Below are 23,577 nucleotides of genomic sequence, written 5' to 3'. Positions count from 1 at the left end.
AGCATCACGTTGTATGAAAATGCAGAATTATTCATATACAGACACTGTACATAGCGTACGGTGTCTACCCGAGACCATTATCGGCACCAATGCCTAGGTTTGGCTGTCGATCGCTCCTTCGCTCAAGAACCCATTTTAATTGCATTTAAAGATACGCCCCTACGACTGTGACTTAAGACGAATAAATTCGGATATCCCGGACTCTAATTACGCCTTCATTGGAGTAAAAGAGAAAGATCCCCGCAATTTGCGAAATTCGGTTTTCGCGGTAGCCCCTCTGGTGACGCACAGTCCAATTGAAACATCTGAAACGATAGTGGGTTATATCGGAAGTAATAACTTCCTGAACGCGTTAGTTTCCAAGGAACATTCTTGTATCATTACAACGCGACGTTTTATGATTTTAGTTTATAAATCAGAAACCAATTGTGCCTTTGATCTTTTTGAGTAACATTATTACTATTTCATGGTTTCCCAATCAGGTACTGTCCAACTGCCTCCCTCCAGTCCCTATGTTGTGCCTGTACCTATGCCTTAGATATCCTATATAAAAGTTTTAACTTATTAATTAAAATATCGACTTATTCGACGCTTGTACAGATGTATTAGCATATAGTTATAAGCATTATTCTAATCTAAAACATTCCTTTTATTGTGCAAAATTGCAAACAATAGTAACGTAACGGTCTCAAATAAACGCATCAGATTACGCCGATGACGAGAAGAGACCGACAGATCGCATCATAGGCGCATGCAATCCATATTCCACTTGTACCTAGGTACCTTCCGAGTGCAAGCAAGTTCAACTCTTGCGCGAACCAAATAAGTACGCTTTCACGTAACGCACAGTTGTGAAGGATCTCTAGGTCTTAGTTACAGTGGTTTTTATGAGCTTTCATTCCCCTGAGCTTGGTAAGCAATATGAAATTACAAAAACACGAAAGGATCGGCGCGGTAGTCATCTCCGGTAACAGCTTGCATTCCACTGTCATAGGTACCTAATCGAAGAATGTTTGATTTAGTAAAAACATAAGATATGAGTGTAGGCCGCGGTTACCGTAAAAACCTTCCAGAGGCGGTAGCACGGTAGGATTTTTATCGCCTTTCGCACTTACATACCTGTTAGAACGTGACAAGCATGGTGACAGGTGATAAAATTGCAACCATGCTACAACCGCTGTTCACCAGAAAAACGCATTTTAAAATTAAATAGTTTTTGCTTGTCGATTAAATTCCTAAACAAAGTAAATATTGCGATGTGCTACGGTACTACGTAGCGAAGCGGTCTGAGAATAGGTAAGTAGGTAAGTACTTACCCCACAAAATGCTGGGGCGCGTTGTCGAAGGGGCGGGCGCCGCGCCAGTGCCGCGTGCGCGGCGTGCTGTGCAGCGGCTCGGCGGCGCACGCGGCCGCCAGGAGAAACAGCCACGCTGTCATCTTGACACCATGACCCTGGATACATAGCATATAGTTGGTCAAAGGACTGTCTCATTTCAAACATAGAGATAATCATACATCTTTGTCTTACACTAGTACTAGCACCCAGAAAAAAGGACGAGTGTAGTTTTCCTGGTTCTTACTGACTGACAAATTGGTTTCACCAACTATATTAAGTATTCCAAATATTCGGATTCAGATTTTCCAGTAGATGTGGCATCTAAATACTGGGAGCATGACTGAGAAATATGTTTACATAACGTAGGTACTTTTCAACCGTGGGCTAAATATATAATAGGATGTGGATAAAAATATATGCCCGTTTGATAATTTTATTGATAAAAAACACTACTAAAAATATATCAATGACAATCATTCTTGACAACGCGATAGGTACATAAGATACATTTCATAAATGAATAATCACGAGTTCATCATATGTTATGCTACTTAACATCCTTGAACCACCACGTCTAACCCGATAGGTACTTCTAATCGCATTAAAGAACGGGTTGCCGCCAAAAAATACGAGATCAAATGTCTTAACGCCTTATCCACCGACGCCGTGACGTGCCGCAGTAGTGAATGAAACTAATAGACATGGCCCTATCATATGGTAGGGTCATAATTGCCATAAACTATTTCACTTAACCGCGTACAGTCAGCAGCAATAGTTGCTAAGCGAGCTTGTGTTCAAAATTATCTTGACGCGACTTTATTGTGAAGAGAATAAGAGCGCGTCTAGGTAATTTTGAACACCTCACCCGCTTATCAACTTCTGCTGCTGACTGTACACACATTTTATAGTTAATTAATTTTGCAAACACCACTAGCGGATGAATAGGCCTAATGGTGAAACCATCCTAGAATTGACCAAGTTGATGGTGGCCGTGAATCCTACATAGGTACCTACTTAATCAACTCGCAATACAGAAATCATTTCTGTACCTGTAGGTAGTTTGGCCTCAAAACTTAGGTAATGCTAAGAAATTTAAGAAAGCAAATGAAATCTGAAAAAAATAGCCCAAAACTATTCGACTTTCAACATTTTTTCAACACTGCATTAAAACAAAATTTTCAGACAAATTACAACCAAATCCAATTATGGCTCGGACACATTCAAGCTTTATTAAACAACTCACGTAAAAAGATAACGAATGCAGATACCTAAATATAACGAAGATTTATCTCGGGCAGTTATCAGCGAGTGCATATAGCGTTGTTTATCGACACCGACAGTAACCAGGTCACTACTGAAACGCTCCCGTTTAGCCTAATTCCCGCCAGGGCCATGCTGGCCGATGTTATGAAACTTACATTCCTTATTCCTGGTTTCTACTTTCTGTAAGGTTCTCGACATGTATAGAATGTACCTAGCTACATTACTCATCTAGACACACGGTCGGTCGGTCGTATGTTCGGGTTAAGTTCTTATAAAAAGGCGTGCAACGTGCGACTCTGTAGCATCACCCTTCGAGATACTTTCAGTCCCTGTAATTTCCTGTAACTTTTTTTGAACACAGCCGAGGGCCTGGAGGCCAATTCGTAAATATATTTTCGTATTAAAATGATGTAATTTTGCTATTACTTATTTTTACGTACATTTTGCTTTTAATTGTACATAAATGGATGGGCGCACGGGTGAATGCTAACAAAATTACATTGTTTTTACATCAAAATGTAAGATCCGCTCTCCTAATTTTCTGAGACGCAAAATAAATAGAGTCTGTCTACGCTAAGTTTGCTCTGCCTTAGCATTGATAATGTAAGGGAACGAAATAGGTAAGTATTAAAATTAGCACTTGTCGTGAAAACTTAGCATGCTCGGAGCCTAGATTCCACTCGACCTTTCGACTTTTTTCATGGAGTTCATCAGCTCCTGATACAACCCTGATACTGACCACGATACTCAGACATGAGGGATCGACCAAAGAGAGAGAGAGAGAGAGAGAGAGAGAGAGAGACCTATAAAGAGATGTCTCAAACTATTTGACACTTCGCCACTGGATATTATCCTCTACCTTTGATAGTGAATCCCAAAGTGGTGATCATTGTTCAGAAATGACAACTTGGAATAAATTGAGATGGATCAAAGTTTAAAATTGGTTAAAGCAATTGAAAGTGCAATCATGTTTTGAAACAGTAGGTCAGTTACAATAAAGATCACAAACGTCATGTCTTGATTGATAGCTGTGTTAGCTGTGAGATACATTTTACTTGGTTTGACAGAGACTGGTTTTGATAGAGACATTGAATTATAATAAATTTTTGTTTTTATAGAGAAACAGAATAAAATTCAGATTGTCACTTACGAAAGGTTTGCTATACTTCTGAATATTCTAGGAAGATGATTTTACCTGACGTTTTGAAAATTGGCAACACAAACTAGCGTTTTCAGTAAAACCAAAAGAGTAGCTTTCGTTAGCCGTACTCTGGAGAAGCGCACCTTTAGATCCTAAATTCAGGCTTCTAAATTCCTAGGTCCCTTGTGGTATAAATTAAGTCCATGTAATGAATAGATTATTAGCTATTTTTAACGAATTTAAGTTTACAAATTCTCAGCTAAGTGTGACCGTTATCACACCAGAATTTTGGATTTTAAAAATTCCTAAGTCTAACTTGCAGACAAGTTAATGTATGACATAGCATAAATATAGAAGTTTTGCTTTACAAGGGAGGGGGAGAAATGGAGAGCGGGTCGGGGGCACAGAATCCGTGCCGAAATGATAACGAAGCGATGACCCCGCGCGCACTATTTCACTTGTATACATGGGCTTGGGCTACATCTAATTACGTAGCCGTGACGTAAGCGGTACCAAAAGACTAGATGAAAAATATTGAATTTATTTAAGACCTTAGCGTTGGCAAAAGGGCGTTGTAATGTATATTACTATTACACTCATGCCGGGATCGGGATAGAAGACGCTGGTTCCGATCAGATCCCAGCCCTGTACCACTACCACCAGTTTGGCACTGACATAAACGTCATCGAGAACGTAATTTACTTTCTATACATCTCGCTCGTACTCGTATATTAGTGCAAACGAGATGTATAGAAAGTAAATTACGTTCTCGATAGCGTAAATGTCAGTTTTGACACTGTCAGCGACTCATGGTACGGGCTCTGGTAGGCACTGAAGGCATTGACTTTCCTTTCGTATATGACATGTATTCAATTGTACATTTAATTTATATATTGAATCGCAAGTTTCCATTCATGAAAGAACTGTGTCAAGATTCCTATTTCATAGTTGTTTCGTGACACTGACCTGACCTAACCGTAGATAGCGTATTTAATAAGCTGTTGATATCGACATATGCATGTGTCAATTTTTACTTTTACTGTCTTATCGGGCCCAGACTGTGACTTTACGAAGCACATACGAGTACCGAGATACTTGATACTAAATTGAACTTGAACTAGTTCGGTACAAATAAAATGACAAATTAGGCAGCAAAAACTATTGAACAAAAACATGAATTTGGAACACAGTCCGAAAAAGGCCTCGCCGGCATGACCAAACTTACTCCGCTTCTGTCAATTCCTTAAATCAATCTCCGTGTAAGGAAACCGTCATTACAATAGAAAACAATACGCAGATAATGGAGCGAATAACTGACAATGAGCGATGTTGTAAGCGCGTGGGCAGAGTGAGTCAGGCTGTGGGTGCTTTAGTATTGCTAGATGGTCGGGATTTGGCGGGATTCTCCCGATTCTTAGCATGTGTTCCCGATACCCGACAAAGTGAAAATTGTCCCGAAAAACAGCTTCACGTTATAAAACAATAATTTCAAGTTCCGAACTGTCGTCGAGCGAGCGAGCGACCCGCGTCGAGCCCGTCAGCGCGCGCGCAGGGCGCGCGTGGAGAGATTGGGCAGAGCAGCTGAGGTAGTGCCAATAATGTAAAATATCGTTGTTTTTAATACAATTACTTTAATTTGTTTTTTTTCCCCGACTTAAGTCCCAAAATCCCGAAAAATTCATCCTTTTTCCCGATAATAGCGCCTTTCGATCTGGCAACCCTAGGGTGCTTGCTGTACTCCCATATTCACTATTCAGTTTGCTCCGACTGTGATCTACTCGGGCATATCTTGACCTCGAGATCCCTAACAGCGGTGTACAATTAAAATTCACACTTATACTGGTTTTTCCTGAGATAAAGCGCGTATTGTAAGTGATAGTATAGTTGGGAGACCTCGTTCCAGAGATCCGAGAGAGTCTGGAATGAACAGGTACGGTACCTACTTACTTTCTATAATGATAAAAAGCAATTCACTAATGAAATAGTTTGCGTGAATAGTTTGCCCCGAATGTAGACCTCGCGACACTAGCGTCTTTCGAGCGTCGGCGTCTAGTTAGCGGTACAGAAAATGGCGTTGCTGCGCAGTGGCGTCAAAGTTACGTCGAGCAGTAGCCATAGAGTTGACTAGACGCCGACGCTCGAGAGATGCTAGTGTAGGGTGGCAGACATAGCATAGTCGCGCTACCCCCTCTGCCACACATACGGTAGCGTTACTCCATCTTCGAGTCAATCCCGTGCCGTGATTGGTCCGTGTCTTTGAACGGACCAATCCCGGCACGGGATTCGCTCACCTCGTCCCCCCGCACCCCCGTATTTTTGGCAGCATCGGTTTCATGAAAGAATTGGCCTAAGCTCAGTCTAGAGGTTGGATTGTCGTGAGGGTGGCCCTTAACTTCCAGGCCGGTTGTTTTTATGTAGGTACAATGTTTTACGCCAAATAAATATTTTCTATTTGTTTTTCTAATCTAAGAGCCATAGACTTACCAACATCCAAAATTGATCCCCTATTGGACCCAAAACCTTGAAGAATCAACATAATATATTTCCCTCAATCCTCTTCCAAGTTCAAGTGACTTAGTTCATGGCCATATCAATGTTTACTTTTAACTTTTACCGGGCCTTAATATCAAAACCTTACGGTTACAAGTTAAAATGTCCAACGAGTTTAGAAGCTGAACGCGCTTAATTGTGACCATTGTCAGACTGAGATGAAGGAATGTACGCCTTACCCAGATGGGCCAACGATGTGGAGCAACGAACATCTGGCGAGAGTAAACATTACGCATCATGGATTGTGCTTTTCACTTGATTATCATGTGTGGGTAAGATACTGCAGTGCATATGAGTAGGCAAAAACGGAGGTAGGTAATTAGCATCTAATTCTTCAGGAGTTGTTCAGGAACTGTAGATAAATGTAGAAACTGAGTTCTATGGAGACATTACACAAAAAGGTCGTTGGCAAGAGCGTAATGCCGACGAAGCATAGGTAACGAATAAGCAGGAAATACGTAGAGTCCCTCTCTAATTGTGCCACGAAGAATAAGTAACGAATAAGAAGGAAATACGTAGAGTCCCTTTCTAATTGTCTGCTCAGTCTCATTTCAGCTTGGCGGTCTTAATATGGAGGGGATAAGCAATAAAAACACGTGCGGAAGCCCTAAATTCGACCTTAGACAAACACTAGACTGCGGGTTGGGGGTTAAGGCTAATCCTAGCTTATCACGCGACCGCACAGGCGATTGAATCCGACTTATTTAGTCAGTAGCAAAAGTAACTAACCGGACGAGGTGATAATAATAAAAATTAGGAATGATCTTTTAATCTTAGGGACCTTATTATCCTAACAATAAAATAATTTTGACACCCCCCCGCTAGAGTTTGTGCAGAAAGAGAAGAGTCGTGGAAAGTATTGGGCCCCATACATTCCACGACTCTTCTCTTTCCGCCAGACTCTAGCACTGATCGGTGCGCATGAATTTAAATATCCATATACAATAGGTTTAAATTCGTTCGCACCGCGTTCGCACTGATCAGTGTTTATTAACACACGAAGGCTTAAAACTGTCTGTCCCTTACTCTTATTACCTTATTATGGTATTGTTATTTATTAATATCACACGCTTATCCTTAACCGAAAGAAATATAACAAAAATTCTTCAAGCCGTTTGGACTCTGGGGCATACCTAAGTACCAAAAACAAATTGATAAGCATTCATGAAACAAGTAAAAAGTGTCAAGTCATGCTATTTACCTTAAGCACATATGTGTTACCATTAGTAACAGATTTGTTTTGACAGCCACACGACAGTAAGCAAGATAAATTACGTAACAGCTCAAAATAGTCACTACTGTCAAAGCCGGTTTTATGTCAATTAGGATGTCAACAAGCGATGATCTATACAAATAAGTACAGTGGTAAATTAGACCTTATGACTTTGATATAAAGTTCACAATGTCGGTCAAGTGTGTTAAAAGCGCACGCGTTTGATCTACGAGGGATCCGAGTTGATCGAATTGCGCTGGTACCATGTTACTAAGGGGACTTCGAAGATTATGTGTAGGTACATGTGTACCTACTAGCATTATTTTAATGGGATATGGATCAAAATCATATACAAATATATAATATAAGCTTAGGTAGTATCTTAAGGGGCCCAGGCCCACTGATTAACAGTCCCCCGGACGTTATCGGCCTGTCAGTTATAACAAAAAGTTGACAGTTCCGAACAACTGACAGGCCGATATCGTCCGGCGGACTGGTAATCAGTGGGCCCCTTTACTGGAATGCAAGTCAAAATAACAAAAACAAACAAAACTGGCACGGCAGTGCCGTAAGCCAAGTTCGAAATTTAATCATATTCATTAATTAACATTCTATAATCACGGCCATAAATTTAACACAGGTTAACTCGTAGTTACAGTGGATTAGAATTGTTTCCAGTGTTTTTGTATGTTATCTGTAGGTCGGGGGTTATTTATTAGGAAGATAGCGTGTAATGTGTTTAGATCGGCTTTGGTTTTTAATTTGTTTTAAATTGTTTAGCTATTAAATGAGGCCAGAACGCTGGTGTTTCAATTTAATAGAATACTGTTTACAGCATTAGCCTACATTTATAGTATTTTTCAAACGGGTGCGGGTGTCAACTCCATACAATTTATAACCTTAAACATCCAATCTCACTTAATTATACTGAGATGAAAAGAACTATGGTCATACTTTTATATTCGTAACAAGAAAGAAACTTCAAATATTAGTGATTAACATAGTTTCTACTTACCTCATTTTAGTTCTAATAGTAGAGGATTATACCTATCTATAATAGATTTCAAAAAAACTAATTTATTAATGTGACTATTAAAATATTGTTGCGGTACTTATACACAGAGTGACTTTAGGTGACCACGCACTTAATATTCTATAGTGAGGGATATCGCCATGGCAACAAGCAACCAAAAAAAAAAGTTGACTGACCCAAACGTAAGTGCATCAAAACATAGCGCACCTCGAATAGGTTAAAGGGTGAATGACCCATGAAAGCAGACAGCCGGGCGCCACACTGACATTGACAGTTAACGATTGATTGATCGATAAATCCGATGATCTATCGATTCCGAGGTGTAGTAAAGTGTGGTAAGTGCGTTTTTGCAAAAAAAAGTAAAATGTGACAAAATAAAATATAACTCGTGTCATGTAACAACTTAAAAAGCCTCCGCTGGTATTCAAAACATCATAAGAATTTACCGTCCGAAGCATGAGTTCAAGTACATATATTTCAATCTAAAATTCATTGGAATCAGATTTAGAATAAGAAAGTTATAAACATATATTATTTATGGACATAGCAAAAAATAAGAAAACGAGATTTCTATGACAAAGTTCTATTTCCCTCAAAAAAGCTAAGTAGCTGATTACCTTGCTAATATTTTATCGTAGATAAAAATGTAAATTGCACTGTACAATGTACGAGTATGTCCAGTATGTCAAAAATAATATCTCTATTGATTAAGTATTGATCGTTGTACAAAAGCTTAAGCTCGAATTGTCTTTTTTAGTCTATTGTTACGACATTCTGATCTTTAAAATCACGGCAAGTGTAGCTTACGTAAAAATGTACGCAAACATTTACCGAATCTGCCTGATAAGCGGCGACCCAACTAAATTGCAGAAGTTTAAAAAGTATCTCAACGACATCCATCAAGTTGATTGATCGTGGTGGTAAACAAACGCACGCGGCAGGAGCGACGACCGCGTTCCATTCCAACTATTATTAGGTTAGATTGTAACACGTAATTAAACATGTAATTTAAGGAACTCGTTTACGCCTTTTAAGGATTCTTTATAGGAAGACTTGCAGCCAAAATGATTGATTACGGTATTTCTAAACAATATACATAAAATTATAACAATCAGTTACAATGTTGAATAAAACAATGGAATTACGATTATTTTTTGGAACAACTCAGGCTATATAGTAAATTAGTTTGTTGCGTACAAATTTGTCAGAAGATGTAAGACTTCATCTAAATTGAAAGAACATTCATAGTAACGCATTTCTGGTTGTTGGAAACTCGAGTTGTTTTTTGTTACTGATACAAAAACCAAATCTATATAACTACTTAGAACTGAGTTACGTACTTTTACTCTCTAACCGCATCGACGTTACTTTAGCTTTATGATGTCAAAAGTTATGATGATATGTTGCAAGAAATTCGACAAAAGAATTTCGTTGAGATGCCATAATAAAAACTTTTAATAACTGATTTTTCTAAGAACTTAAATATAAGAACACCTATTGACAGGCTCTCCATTTCGTCTAATTAATACATACGCGTATACGACACAATATATTATGTTTAGCTAGCTAATTATAAAGTAGTAGTGAGAATTTGGCGTGTTGTTTTTGGTGACATGAACATGCCTATAGATAATTGATATGGCGTTAAGCAACGCTAGAGTATTACATTTGTGGGTTTTGTGAAGAGCTTACGACCGTAATATGGCTTCGAGACAACAGGCATGTTCCTAATCTCTTCAATCCAACTGTTACTTATAAATATTCAAGTTGAAATAAACCAGTATCAATACACATTGACAGTGTATATTTCGTATAGTGAGAAAAATGTTCGAAATTAATTAACCCGTGGAGCGCCCTACCAAGACACGTATGCCGGTAACTAGTATAGGAGTTTCTGGGGCGCTCCACGGGTTAAACATAATATACAATTAAAATAATATATATAGGTTAGCATATCAGTAAGACGCTGTGTTGTAAGTCGATTAAACAAACAAGTTAGCAACCAATGATGATTATGAATGATACTCATTATGTTTTTATTAGAAAAATAAACAAACAAAAGCTTCGCACATGACGTAAAAACGGAAGCCAAGTTTACGCCTGCGATCTAAACTTTTACTTTAGGTAAGTACTATATTTAGATTTAATGGAACAGTTTCTAAATAGCATTGAGGAATTAAATCCGCTCATGTGGTAATAAAACAGTGAATCTTGTTTTCAGTAGATAGGTATAACTACGTGTTTGCATTTTTATTTGCGAACTTGGCCTCGTCGCTACGAAAATAAAGTTTTCAGCGATGTTTTTAAAATTTATTTCATAAATATTTTTTGTGACTATCCCTTTTTACACAACGCATGGGACCTTTTTCCTAATACACGTTTAATACAGGGTTAGGGCAGACCTTGATTATGATATAACAAGGTATAATGAAATTTGGTTCATAATAGGAATAATTGAAAGAGCAAAGAGAAAGTCTCCGTTTCATCTTGGGCAAAAATTTCGTATTTCGTATTTCTGTCAGGATGTTCTCCTGTTGATGTCGCATTCCTGAACCGATTTCCGTGAAATTTTGTAAGCAGATTCGATACATAATTTAAATTTTACGTGAATAAGGAAGATTACGTGGATAACGCCATCCATCGTACGCCTGTAGGTTCAAAGAGCTCCAATTTCAGCACTACAGTCATCTTTCACACAAGTATGATCCGATCCATTTCAGTGAGTGGTCCTTTGATCGCGTCCGCTTCCTAGTTGCATCAATGCCCCGTTGATAGACAATCAGAACACACATTAGCGTGTAAGATAGTGTAATACGTGCTGGTACAGTCGTCATCAGATATATCGGAGCGGCCAAGGTGTTCACAATATCTGCAGAACACGCACTCTAACGCTTTGACAATAGAGACGTGGACAGATATTTGTGAGCGCCTTGGCCGCTGCGATATACCTGATGGCGACTGTACAGATGATTGAATTTCTTACGCAATTCTGGTCTTGAAATTCGGTTCTCTCACAGATCTAGAATGACTGTTTTATTTACATACAAAGCGTACATTCTCGACCTCTGGATTCTATTGAGATTTATGAAGCATAAGCGTCGAATTTACATAGAAGTCTCAGGTGCAAAAGTGAAAGATTTTCCCCTGTGCTTCAGGCTTCAAAAAAAATGATGGCGCTGAGTGGTAACTGGTAAAGCTTACAACATGACGATGACAATCACTCTGTTAAGAGTACAACGACAAAGTAAAATGTCAAATAATCAAAATCAAAATCAAAATGTAAAGTAATCAAAATGTTAAATTGTAGACAATAACCATATGTAACTATTATGAGGCCGGCATCATCGCTCAGCGACGAAGGCCTTTTTTTTCCTAAATAAAGATTTAAAAAAAAAAAAGTAAAATGTGAAAATTTTGTCTTTAACGAATAATCATGCGTGGCGCGGGGTTGATTTGGAAAAGAGATGATCAGATAGGTTAGTTTTAAGAAAAACTTCATAAAAAATATTGTTTTAAAACTGCAATACAATTTCATTTTGACTCGTGCAGTACTTTAGGGCTAGTATGATGCCGTTTATCACCGACAGATCATGTTTTCCTTCTTGGCTAGTGTGATTAGTGAATTTCATAAGTGCATATATCTTGACTTGCGATTTCTGCGATATGAACAGAGTCAATAAGTTTTTAAGTGGAAAAAGTTGATAATGATTGGTTTATCATTGTTTACTTATAAAATAGATGAAATAGAAACCGTTATGTCACCGATACGGAATATTATTTCCCTTTTGGCTAGTATGATAATTAATGCCGTAGGTAAGTAGGTACATAATACTATACCTATCTGTTGACTTCCGATTTCTGCGAAGTAACCAGAGTAAATAAGTATTAAGTGGAAAAAGTTGATAATGATTAACCTTTATTTTTGTAAAATAGGTACCGAAACTACTACTAAAAAACCAATTAATTATTTAAGGTCAACCTCCAATGCAATTCCATTTTGACTTGTGCAGTACTTTAGAGAGTTTAGAGCTATTATGATATTTATGCCGTTTGGCACCAACAGACCATTATTTCCCTTTTGACTAGTGTGATAATGAATGTCATAAGTACGTGACTTTCGATTTCTGCGATTTGATAAGAATTAACCTTGTTTATTTATAAATAAAATAGGTAGCCTACTCAACAAAATAAAATATTATTGAAGACAACCAGGGCAAATACGTCACTGTTTTATAGGGTTCCGTAGCCAAAATGGTAAAAACGGACCCCTAATTAATAATAATAATAATTAATTTTGCCATGTTTAAGAAAACATGAGTGAATAGGTTAGTGATGAAGAAGGAATACATTTTTCGGGTTCTCTAATATGTTCTCACTGCTGAGGTGAAAAGTTTTGTGAACTACACGAGATCAAAGTTATTTACATCTCGTGCGCTTTTGAGTCCTTTACTACGCTCAAGATTCTAAATTAGATCCTTAAAATAGTATAGAATCTTTCGCTTGCACGGGACTCAAAATAAGCACTCGAAGAAATATCAAACTTTGATCTTTTGTTGTACAAATAACTATTTGCTCAAAATGCGTTAAATATTTTTCTCAAAACCTATAAAATTGTTGAAGTCTAAGTCTCGAGTACTTTTGAGTTATTCTTAGAAAAGACTCAATAAAGAACTCGATTCGGGGCTTAAAAGACTCAGAAGTTTTTTAAGTGCCGAGTCTCGTAAAAACGAGCTGAGATCATCAAATTCGGACTCAAAGGACTCGAGTTCTTACCAATACTATATTACGCTGCATGGTATAGACCATGATTACGCTGCAATGCGTAACGTTCTACTTTCGGAGACATAGGTACTTATTATAATTATTTCTCAGTGTCCCAAGGGTCTATCCTTGGGTCAGCTCTTAAATCTAGCTCCACCCTCAATGAGGTAACAGCAACACTGTAACTGACAGTTAACGACGCTCTTAACTGCGGCAGTAAACGAACAGACGAACAATAGCGAATTTGCGACGCGGGCCAATGTCGACGACTACATTAATCTGCTGTTATGAATGTGGTGATACGTGGAACCTGGGAAAATGGAATCACGAGAAACATATACATATCTAAGGTTTTATTAACATTTTAGAAGGTATCTGCATACGTGAGCTGGACTAAATAGCAAAAACTAATTTTATCAAGCAAAAACTACAAGCGATCTATATGAAAAACTTAAAAATTCAGCGCTTTTTGCAAGACTCGAACTTGTAACCTTTCGACCTTAGACAGTAATCAACTTAACTCTGTGCCTTTAATTTTGATTACCTTCATGAAGAATATTAAAATGCCACTTCAGTTGTTAAGTTGCCATAGTTCTAAGTAAGTTGATATTTATTATGAACGGAGTGTACCTGTCATCTCGTTGTAATTATAGGGCTATGGCATTCATTCATGCAAGGGGTTCTCATTTAAGCAGGTTTCACTGTGCAAGCTGTCATGGCAATTTGCATTCATTATGCGATAGTTCCAAGTGCGTGATAATGTTGTCTTATATAGGGTATTATTATGTAGATACCAAATACTACATAATACAGCTACAATTATGTGTCGTAAAGTTTTGGTATGTACTTACTTTCGCGACTTGAGTTGGTAACAGTAGGTACTGCTGAAACTACGAGTTTTCATAAGACCGGTTTGCCTACGGGTTGTATGTTACGGGACATATATTTTTGGCCAAATTAGTCATACAGTCAGCAGCAGAAGTTGCTAAGTGGGCGAGGTGTTCAAAATGATCTTGACGTGACTTTATTGTCAAGAAAATAATAGCGTGTCAAGGTAATTTTGAACACATCGCTCGTTTAGCAACTTCTGCTGCTGACTACCATGAAATTTAGTGTAACAATATAATATATATACGGTATTTGATTCGCCGTAGTCACAAATTAGCCATATATCATGTAGTTATTAAAACGTATAATTGGTCAGTCAATTGTATTTTTATGGTAGGTCTATACCTACCTACCTATGTATGATAAGTAACCGAGTATTCGACATTGCATAGAGACAACGTGACATCTTATAAAGCCACCTTCAATCTAAGTGAGTAGGTACCTAACTAGGCTCGTAAAATCGATGTGAAACAATCATTCTTTGCATTTTATTGTCACTGTAAAATATAAATAACTTAGTAATAAATCTTCATGTTTTACTTCAAGAATAACTTGAATTAAAACATTATTATATCTGAGGTGATATAATTCTTAAATCGCATAAAGGTAGAGTAATAAAAATAAAATAACTAAACAATAATAAAAGCCGTGCATGATTCTGTAGCGCCGTCTTACAAAATGTTTGAAATCTTACGATGTCGTTTATTATGTGACAGTCTCATCATCTCATGGCTGTACTGAAAAAATGTTACGGGAGTTGAAAAAGTGACCTGAAAGAGTTCGTGTAAATACACTGCAGTGTCGTACGTCTTTATCTTCCAACTTGGCCGGACACACTGCCGTGTTCCTTGATATTGCCTATCTTAAAATAGTACTGACTGACATCGACATTTTTCAGAAAACTAACCTGCTGTGTAACGACACGATGTACGAGTAGGTACATACTATTAAAACAATTTAATTTTGACCAATCTTCAATTTTTTGATGTTAATTAAGTAAGGTCGAATCGAATCGATCGAAGAATCGAATTAGGTGATTATAATTGCAATTCTGTAAATACAATTTCCTGACAAAGATCTACTCCCAAAAATGTAGGTAAAATTAAAACACGCAAATATTGCGAGTTGTTAACACATTTCGCACTTGATAAAACCAAACTTATTACTCATGTGATCAAACAATAACTTTAATACCGGCGAGACAATGAAATAAAACCGTGCCGACTTATACTTATCGAGGTTTGTATACTTAACTTTAATTTGGGACGTGAAAAACATACCACTATAATCGTTTTAGTTTGAATTCTTTACTTAATTAAGTGCACTTATTTGATAACTTATAGTCTAATAAGGGTGCCTGCATATTCCTGGAACTTCATAGACCTAAAAACGGTATAGAGTAAAAACGAAATGTGGTGTGTTATGAAATTAGGTAAATTATGTTATTGCTTTTATTTGTTTACGTCAATAGGTAAATATCGAATCGAATAAAATACCTCTATAGAGAACAAGCCTCGGAAAATAATTCACGGTATCGAGAGAAGCAGCGGAAGATAGAGTCTATGCGGAAAAAGAAGAGTCGTGGAATGCATTGGGCCCCATACATTTCACGACTCTTCTCTTTCCGCAGACTCTACTGGAGATATGTCATATTTACTCACGTACAAATGTACTTATATAACTAAAATGCCAAGCTTAGTAAGTCATTAAATCGTAGGATACATAAAATATTTCACCAGTAACATGCATAAATAAAATTAGAATAAGATCTCAGGAATACCCATTCTAAGGGATTGGATCATATACAATTAGTAGATCTTATTGTAAGTACATAAGGCCCCCTATTGCTCATTTAAAAGAGTAGCTAGTAGCATGAAGAATACTCATGTCTCACGCCAGTTAGTTGATTTATGGGAACGTAATATTTTGATCTATTTAATATTTAAGAGCCTTATAAATTTAATTCAAGATGCGGGTCGCCCGATGGCATTGATTTAAACAAGATTTTGTAACATCACATTTTAGGATCAATCAAAAGTTAGGTTCCGCAATGATACGCGTATATATGTCCCGCGACCACCGAAGAATTAGAACAATAAGGTACCTAGTGTTGAGGAGTGTGTAAGATAGAACTGAATGGCGGGAAAATTTAAACATTATTTTGTATGGGTTTTGCATAAGGCTTCGCCAAAACTGTACTCGTTGGTAAAATTGCCATTCATTATGGCTTTAAAGTCTATGAGTCCGAATGACATGTCCCAAAGGGTATAATTATAATGGGCAATTACTTTACTATACTCATTATTTTAGGTAAAGGTAGTCTTTGTAAAGTTTTCGATGGTAAGAAGGGCGACCACTTATTAAATGAAATAATTAAACCATTCGGAGATTTGTATAAAGCCCCTGGAGCTTAACCAAGGGTTTTCCTTTTAAACATTTATTGAATGCACATTTAAGTTTTGAATCCGAAAGTAAATTTGATACCATTAGGGTAGCTCTTAAAACCGTTGATAATAAATTTAGGTTACTTTTGGTAAGTTTAAATAAATATTTAGACCATGGCATAACATGCATGGGCTAGTTATTACCAGGGGCCTTATTCGACAAGCGACGTTTGACGTATCCTGTTGAACTCCCGTTGAATCTGAACAATCCTGTGTCAAAATTTGACATTAGCAATCCACAGTTAGGTGACAACCAAACCATTATAAACCTTAAAGTAGTAATAAAACAAGTTGATATTTGTTGAATTATTGGCTGCACCAAATGATATTATCCGCACTTGATGAACATGCGATTCATCCAACTGTTGTACATGTCGAATAGGGGCCCAGTAGGCTCTGGCGATAGTTCAAAAAAGGGTAGGTATGACAAGACTCAGAAAAGAAACATCCATCACACAAATTGTTATTCAAACCTGGCACCACTAGCCTCATATTACCTAAGCTACAATTACAAGCCTCAAATGTTCTCCTAGGTATTTATTTATACTTGTTTATGGAATCATAATGCAATGACAGCAATTGAATGTTTACTTGTTCCCGGTCCACAGCTGAAATTAGCAGCGGACGCGATATGTCACGATTGCGCAAATCATAGCCTTCGTACTGTTCCTACTTTGATAACCACTGTATGGAGTTTTAACCCTGGCCCTATTACTGAGGATGTGACCATTATTTGTAATAATTTAAGTTACTACATGTTTGAGCTTTTGGTTAAAACATGACCATTTTTAGACAAAAATTCAGGTGTATGTACAAACGTCTCCTTTAAGTTTACCAGAATAATAAGGTTCCCAGACCAGAATAGATAAAGTACCTACCAAACTAGCAAGAGGTTAAAGGTAACTCAAGTAGTAAGTAGATAAAGCTTTGCACAATTTTTTAATGATTAGGTAGTAAGTACATAATTGTTAAATTATTTAAGACACTTTATACCATAGATAGGAGCATCACGGCGTTGCTTAAATAATCAGGTTACAGGCAGGTGTAACTTTTTTCACACATTACGTAATACAATACCTATTACAATTCAAGACAAAAGGCGGCAAACCCGGGATCCGTTCGAAAATGCAACTTAATCCTGTTGGAATTGATCACAAATTACCATGCCACTGGATTCCTCTGTGGAGCGCACCCAGAGCAGAGTTCGAGATTTTAAAAGTTAGGAGAACGACCGGATACGGCACGATAAGTTGAGAGACGCGGCGAGGGAACTACGAGCACTGCGCTCGGTGGCTCGGTCCCGACTGGCGGCTGAAATCGCGAGCTTATCAAAGGAATGGACAAGCTAAACATCAGGGGTGCTGTTCCAATCTGTTTAGAGTTCATAGCACAGGGCAGCCAATATAAAGCTCTCCAATCACGCATAGTTCTTACAAATCTTACATATCCCTGGTTGGCTTGAGAATTCAAATCGCCTACAATAGGTAAGCAATAGAAACATGGAACTGCGTTGGCCCTACCACTTAGATGGATGCTCTTCCGTTACATACTAGTAGATTCTTTACCTCCGTTTGGCGCCTGCAATAGTTCTGTTTCCGAATTTGGCTATCTAATTTGGTGATTTTGAAGTGTAGGCGTTGTCCGATTTGCATCGTAACTACTGGTCTAATCGCTTTTAACCATTTTCGATGGGAGGGGCGGGGAACATAAATTATTGTACTTATTAAGATGTCGAGGCCTAACTTATTTGTATAGAACGGATTGCTTAAATCTTTGTTTATAGATTTATCGATCTAAACGTATTTTTAGTAGTAGTATCTCTATTTTTCACCGTTTCGAGTTTTTCGAGTGGACTAACAAGCCTGTCATTTTGATTATGACCTATTTGTAAGAAAGGGATAAAACATACATTAACTTATTGATGTTTGCAAAGTTTAATGAATAAGGGGTAAAGTTAGACCAAGGAAAGTTGTTACAATATCGCCTTTCTGGTCCATTCCGCAACTCGGCAGGAATTACGTATAAACCTACGGTTAAGCTTAAAAACACTTGTATTCACAAAACTACTGCACATCTATATGTTCTCCTGCATACCCAGAACTTGTAGCCATGAGACGACCTTCGAAACATTCTTCAACCATTCGTAACCAAATGCGTCAGAGATGATTGTCTTACTTTGGAAGTGTGTTTTCAGCGCTTTATGGCAAAGATTAGAGCGGTATGTAGAGATATATGGCTGGATCAACTTTATTGCTTACAGGTATTCGCAATTTAACGAGTGAAGATTAGGCTTGCCTATTTTTTTCAAGCACGTGATATATAGGTTTAGTTTTGGCAACGAAAGCTTTATTTACGTTGTTTAAATTGCAATTCTCAGATGCTTTAAAAATAAATTGGAAATATAGTATTTCGAATAAATGTTGTCAAGACTCTTAAAACGCTTAGAAGTTATTGACAGATATTATTATTCAAAGAATATCCTTTTATATGCCTATCGGAAACCGTAGCTCCGAGCAGTGACCGAATGTTTTATGTCGCGTCTACGTGAATTGTTCTACAAGTGTGCACCCATTGGCCCATATTTGGTTTCGATCGTGTAGACTCAGATGTCTGAATGTTGCTATGCGAGCAAATATCCATCCTTAAGTAAGAGAATAAGATGCCGTCGATACATTTGCTACTGGTTAAGACAATTTATTACTGAATCTCATAACTCGTTCCCTTGTAACAACATTAATCCATAATATGGCCTGCCATCTGGATACTCTGTCGCCATTCCACAGTAATGCCTATGGTACATTTGTCACAGCAGCTGAATTATTGATGCAGTGTCTACCCTTTTGGCCTATATTCGGTGTTGATCTTATAGACTCAGCTGCACTTCCACTTTTAAACGTGTCGTATCTTCATCTGTTTCTTCTTTCGGTGCCTTGTGGTAAATTCGACAGTTTGCTTTATGGTATATCTACAGCAAGCGTTCCTCAAGCGTGCACCCATTGGCCCATATTCGGTGTTGATCGTAATGTCTCATGGACGCATGCGCACCTGCGCATTGTCTATGGCCTCCGCGTATTGTGCGAGGAAGGACGTTCACCTTTCAGCTAATTTCCTGTAAACACTCACTCTACCCTACCCGCCCTGCGATTCCTCTGACATGCACTAAACTTGGATTCACAGTTGGTCCGTGGTTTATTTTATATCAAGTACTTATACTTATATTGATTTGAATTGATGGTGTCAGTTAAATCTAGTGACTACAGGGTATAGGTAGGGACACAGCCATGATTGCTGGCATTCTGTCCATTTACTTTGACTTTTTTTAATTAACACATTTAACATATATTTCACAGTTCGCCGATGCTCGATTGCCACTTGTATAAAATATTAAACCATTTTCAAGATTGCAAGAAAATTTTATTCTGAAACTAAGAATCTGACACCTATAGATGCAATTTTGAGGAAACCGTAATAAAAATATCCCGCATTCAAATAACTGATCCAAGTTTTACCGACTTGCCTCAAGTAACAGCATCCTGGCGATGAATTAACATGAGTAAATAAACATGTCACAGATCCTTCTCATTAATTCCAATTGCGACGCTGGCTAGCACACATGACCACCTTTTACTTGCGTACTTACTTACCTATTACTTATACATTATAAGTTATAATGTCAAAACAGCAAATTTCTGAATTAAAAATTCTTGCTTCTCAATGTTTCTTGTTTGTAGCAAGTTTAACATCACTGATGACAGATTTATAATGGTGCATCTCTATTAGGGAATGCTCCCGGTACTCAGTTTGTATGGCGAGAACCGGGAATTCCCGGTTCCGGTACTGTATTTGTATAGGAAACCAGTACCGGGAGCACTCCCTAATCTCTATTGTTCGAGTATCATATCTATATATATAAATGCAAGTGTATCGACTGACTGACTGACTGATTCATCAACGCAGAGCCGAAACTACAAAAGATAGAAAGTTGAAATTTGCACACCAGGTTGCATTTATAAAGTGTACAAGAGATAAGAAGCGATTTTGAAAAATTCAACCCCTAAGGGGGTTAAAAAGGGGATGAAAGGTTGTATGGGGTGCAAGTTTTATTTTAAGCTAGGAATTTGAAACTTTGTCAAAAGGTATAATATTAAAAAACAAGAAAACTGATTTCAGCGTTTTCGAAAATTCATCCCCTAAGGTGGTGAAAAAGGGGTTGAAAGTTTTTATGGAGAACAAACATTTTTTTTGAGTGCGAGACTTGAAACTTTGTGTATAGAAATATTATTAGAATACAGGAAAAGTAATTTCAGCGTTTTTAAATTTTCATCCCCTAACAGGGTTAAAAAGGGGTTGAAAGTTTGAATCCATTACAAATGCTTTGAAATTTCTAAGAAAGGCATAATAGCCGATTTCAAAAAAAACTTATTGCGACGTTTTTGGAAATTCAACCCCTAAGGGGGTTAAAAAGGGGATGAAAATTCGTCTTGGGGTGCATATTTTATTTCAAGCTAGGAACTTGAAACTTTGTAAAAAGGTATTATATTAAAATGGAAGAAAACTAATTTCAGCGTTTTTGAAAATTCATCCCCCAAGGTTGTGAAAAAGGGGTTGAAAGTTTGTATGAACATCAAATATTTTTTTGAGTGCGGGACTTGAATCTTTGTATAAGGGCATATTATAAGAATACAGGAAAAGTAATTTCAGCGTTTTTAAAAATTCATCCCTTAAAAGGGTCAAATAGGGGTTGAAAGTTTGTATGGAGATCAAACATTTTTTTGAGTGCGGGACTTGAATCTTTGCATAAAGGCATATTATTCGAATATAAGAAAAGTAAATTCAGCGTTTTTGAAAATTCATCCCCCAAGGTGGTGAAAAAGGGGTTGAAAGTTTGTATTAAGACCAAATATTTTTATGAGTGTGGGACTTGAATCTTTGTATAAGGGCATATTATTAGAATACAAGAAAAATAATTTCAGCGTTTTCAAAAATTCATCCCCTAACAGGGTTAAAAAGGGGTTGAAAGTTTGAATCCATTACAAATGCTTTGAAACTTCTTAGAAAGGCATAATAGCCGATTACAAAAAAAGTAATTGAGACGTTTTTGAAAATTCAACTCCTAAGGGGGTTAAAAAGGGGATGAAAGTTTGTCTTGGCGTGCAAATTTTATTTTAAGCTAGGAACTTAAAACTTTGCAAAAAGGTATTAAATTAAAAGACCAGAAAACTGATTTCAGCGTTTTTAAAAATTCATCCCCCAAGATGGTGAAAAAGGGGTTGAAAGTTTGTATGGAGATAAAATATTTTTGCGAGTGCGGGATTTGAATCTTTGTTTAAGGATATGCCCTTAAACAAAGATTCAAATCCCGCACTTTATTAGAATACAAGAATGTTCTAAGCTAATGTAGAATATAATAACCACCAACATACAAATCCACGCGTACGAAGTCGCGGGCAACAGCTAGTTTTACATAATAAAATTATGCCAAAAAAAACTGGATAGTTCTATCAAACCAAATGCCGTAGATTTGGTTAAAAATTAACTAACGTACATAACAATATATTATTCCTGCATAACTTCAAATCTATCCGAAGTAGGTACCTCTAACATCTCAAATATTTTACAAAACTTGCAATATTATACATTGCATGCTACATGGCTAAACATAAAAAGACACTTACTAGAAAATCTATTGAAATAGGCAATCTCTTTAAAGTATTCGTTGATGCATGGTTAATATGCGCGAGTAGGTACATTCAAATCCATCAAAAGTGTGACAGCGTATTTCGTGCCATAAGTGACAATATTTTTAAGCTGAATTTTATAATGTAGGTAACTGGCTTGTAATCTATCAAATGTCAACTGTCAAACAATAAGGCCCAAAGGTGTCACGCGTTGTCATTGTCATCCACATAGCCATTTATAGAAAAAATTGTACCAATCTTAAGGATTTTATGTCAGACAATTTTTTATCGCTTAAGAAGAACACAAAAACCTACGTTTTAAATGTTCTAACTCGTCGTTTCCAAGTAAACGGTTCTGATTTGATAATTAAAAACGCTCGTGGCTTCAATAAGGAAAATATAGGCTATTTTGAATTTTCCCGATGAACCTGCAACTCCCATTCAGGTCATTCAGCCTCTTTATCAATCGCAATGCGCTTATCTTATTCTGAATTTGTCTCCCTTGTGTTGACTAAGGCTTACCGGCTATTTACCTACACATGTTCACGCGCAATTATGTTACCTAATGTGTGAGACTGTGAGTGTAACTCGCGTATTTGGAGGAGCGCGTAGGGGAGAGTGTTATGTACTAGTTTTTATTTTGCATATAATTAAGAGGGCATATAATTAACTATTAATGGACCTTATATCTTTGTAATAAGTTTTACGAATTATCAATTGTGAACGATGGTATACATATACATACCTATGTTTTCCCTATACATCAGGAACATCCATATTGTCATTCAAGTTTCACTGTAGCATAGGGTTGCCAACCGTACTATATTATATAGTATTGTACTATATTTTGGCTCTCTGTACTATATCATTTTGGAAAAATATATAGTACGCTAAAATACTATATTTCCGATTAAACGTATTTTACACTTATGTTTAGTATTTTATCTAAAAGTACCTACTATATTTTTTTGAAATTACTATATTTTTGATGCCTTATTCTGGAAAATACTATATTCCACCAAAAAATAGTTGGCAACCCTACGTGTAGCACCTAAAGAGCGCCATAATGCAATAAGCTTTCTCCAGCGTTATACCTATTGTTAATTGGTCTCCCTATCCTATATATTTTCGGTGTCAAAACCAGATTTTTGTCACTTAATTCGCGCCAGAGCACCTATTTACACTCCGTAAAAGTATGTGCAGTACAAATTGGGTCGAGCTCGGAGGCTGCGACAAACACAGATTAGATACGCTGCTCAAACAGCCGCG

The 23,577-nt window shown here is 37.2% G+C and overlaps 1 protein-coding gene across 1 annotated transcript in view; it reads right to left on the bottom strand.

Annotated features, from left to right (window-relative positions):
- The window catches only part of LOC134656576 (fibrillin-2-like), a 91,430-nt gene extending 73,374 nt beyond the window's left edge, over positions 1–18,056 (bottom strand). The window contains exons 1-2 of the mRNA XM_063512134.1: positions 17,793–18,056; positions 1,317–1,453 (exon numbers count right to left, since the gene is read on the bottom strand). Coding sequence (XP_063368204.1) covers positions 1,317–1,453; positions 17,793–17,795 — 140 coding nt within the window. The 5' untranslated portion in view covers positions 17,796–18,056. The remainder of the gene's footprint in view (positions 1–1,316; positions 1,454–17,792) is intronic.
- Positions 18,057–23,577: the final 5,521 nt, after the last annotated feature.

This window comes from Cydia amplana, chromosome 18 (assembly GCF_948474715.1).
Source record: "Cydia amplana chromosome 18, ilCydAmpl1.1, whole genome shotgun sequence".
Taxonomy (NCBI): Eukaryota; Metazoa; Arthropoda; class Insecta; order Lepidoptera; family Tortricidae; genus Cydia; species Cydia amplana.
This window is presented reverse-complemented; position numbering and strand designations above follow the sequence as displayed.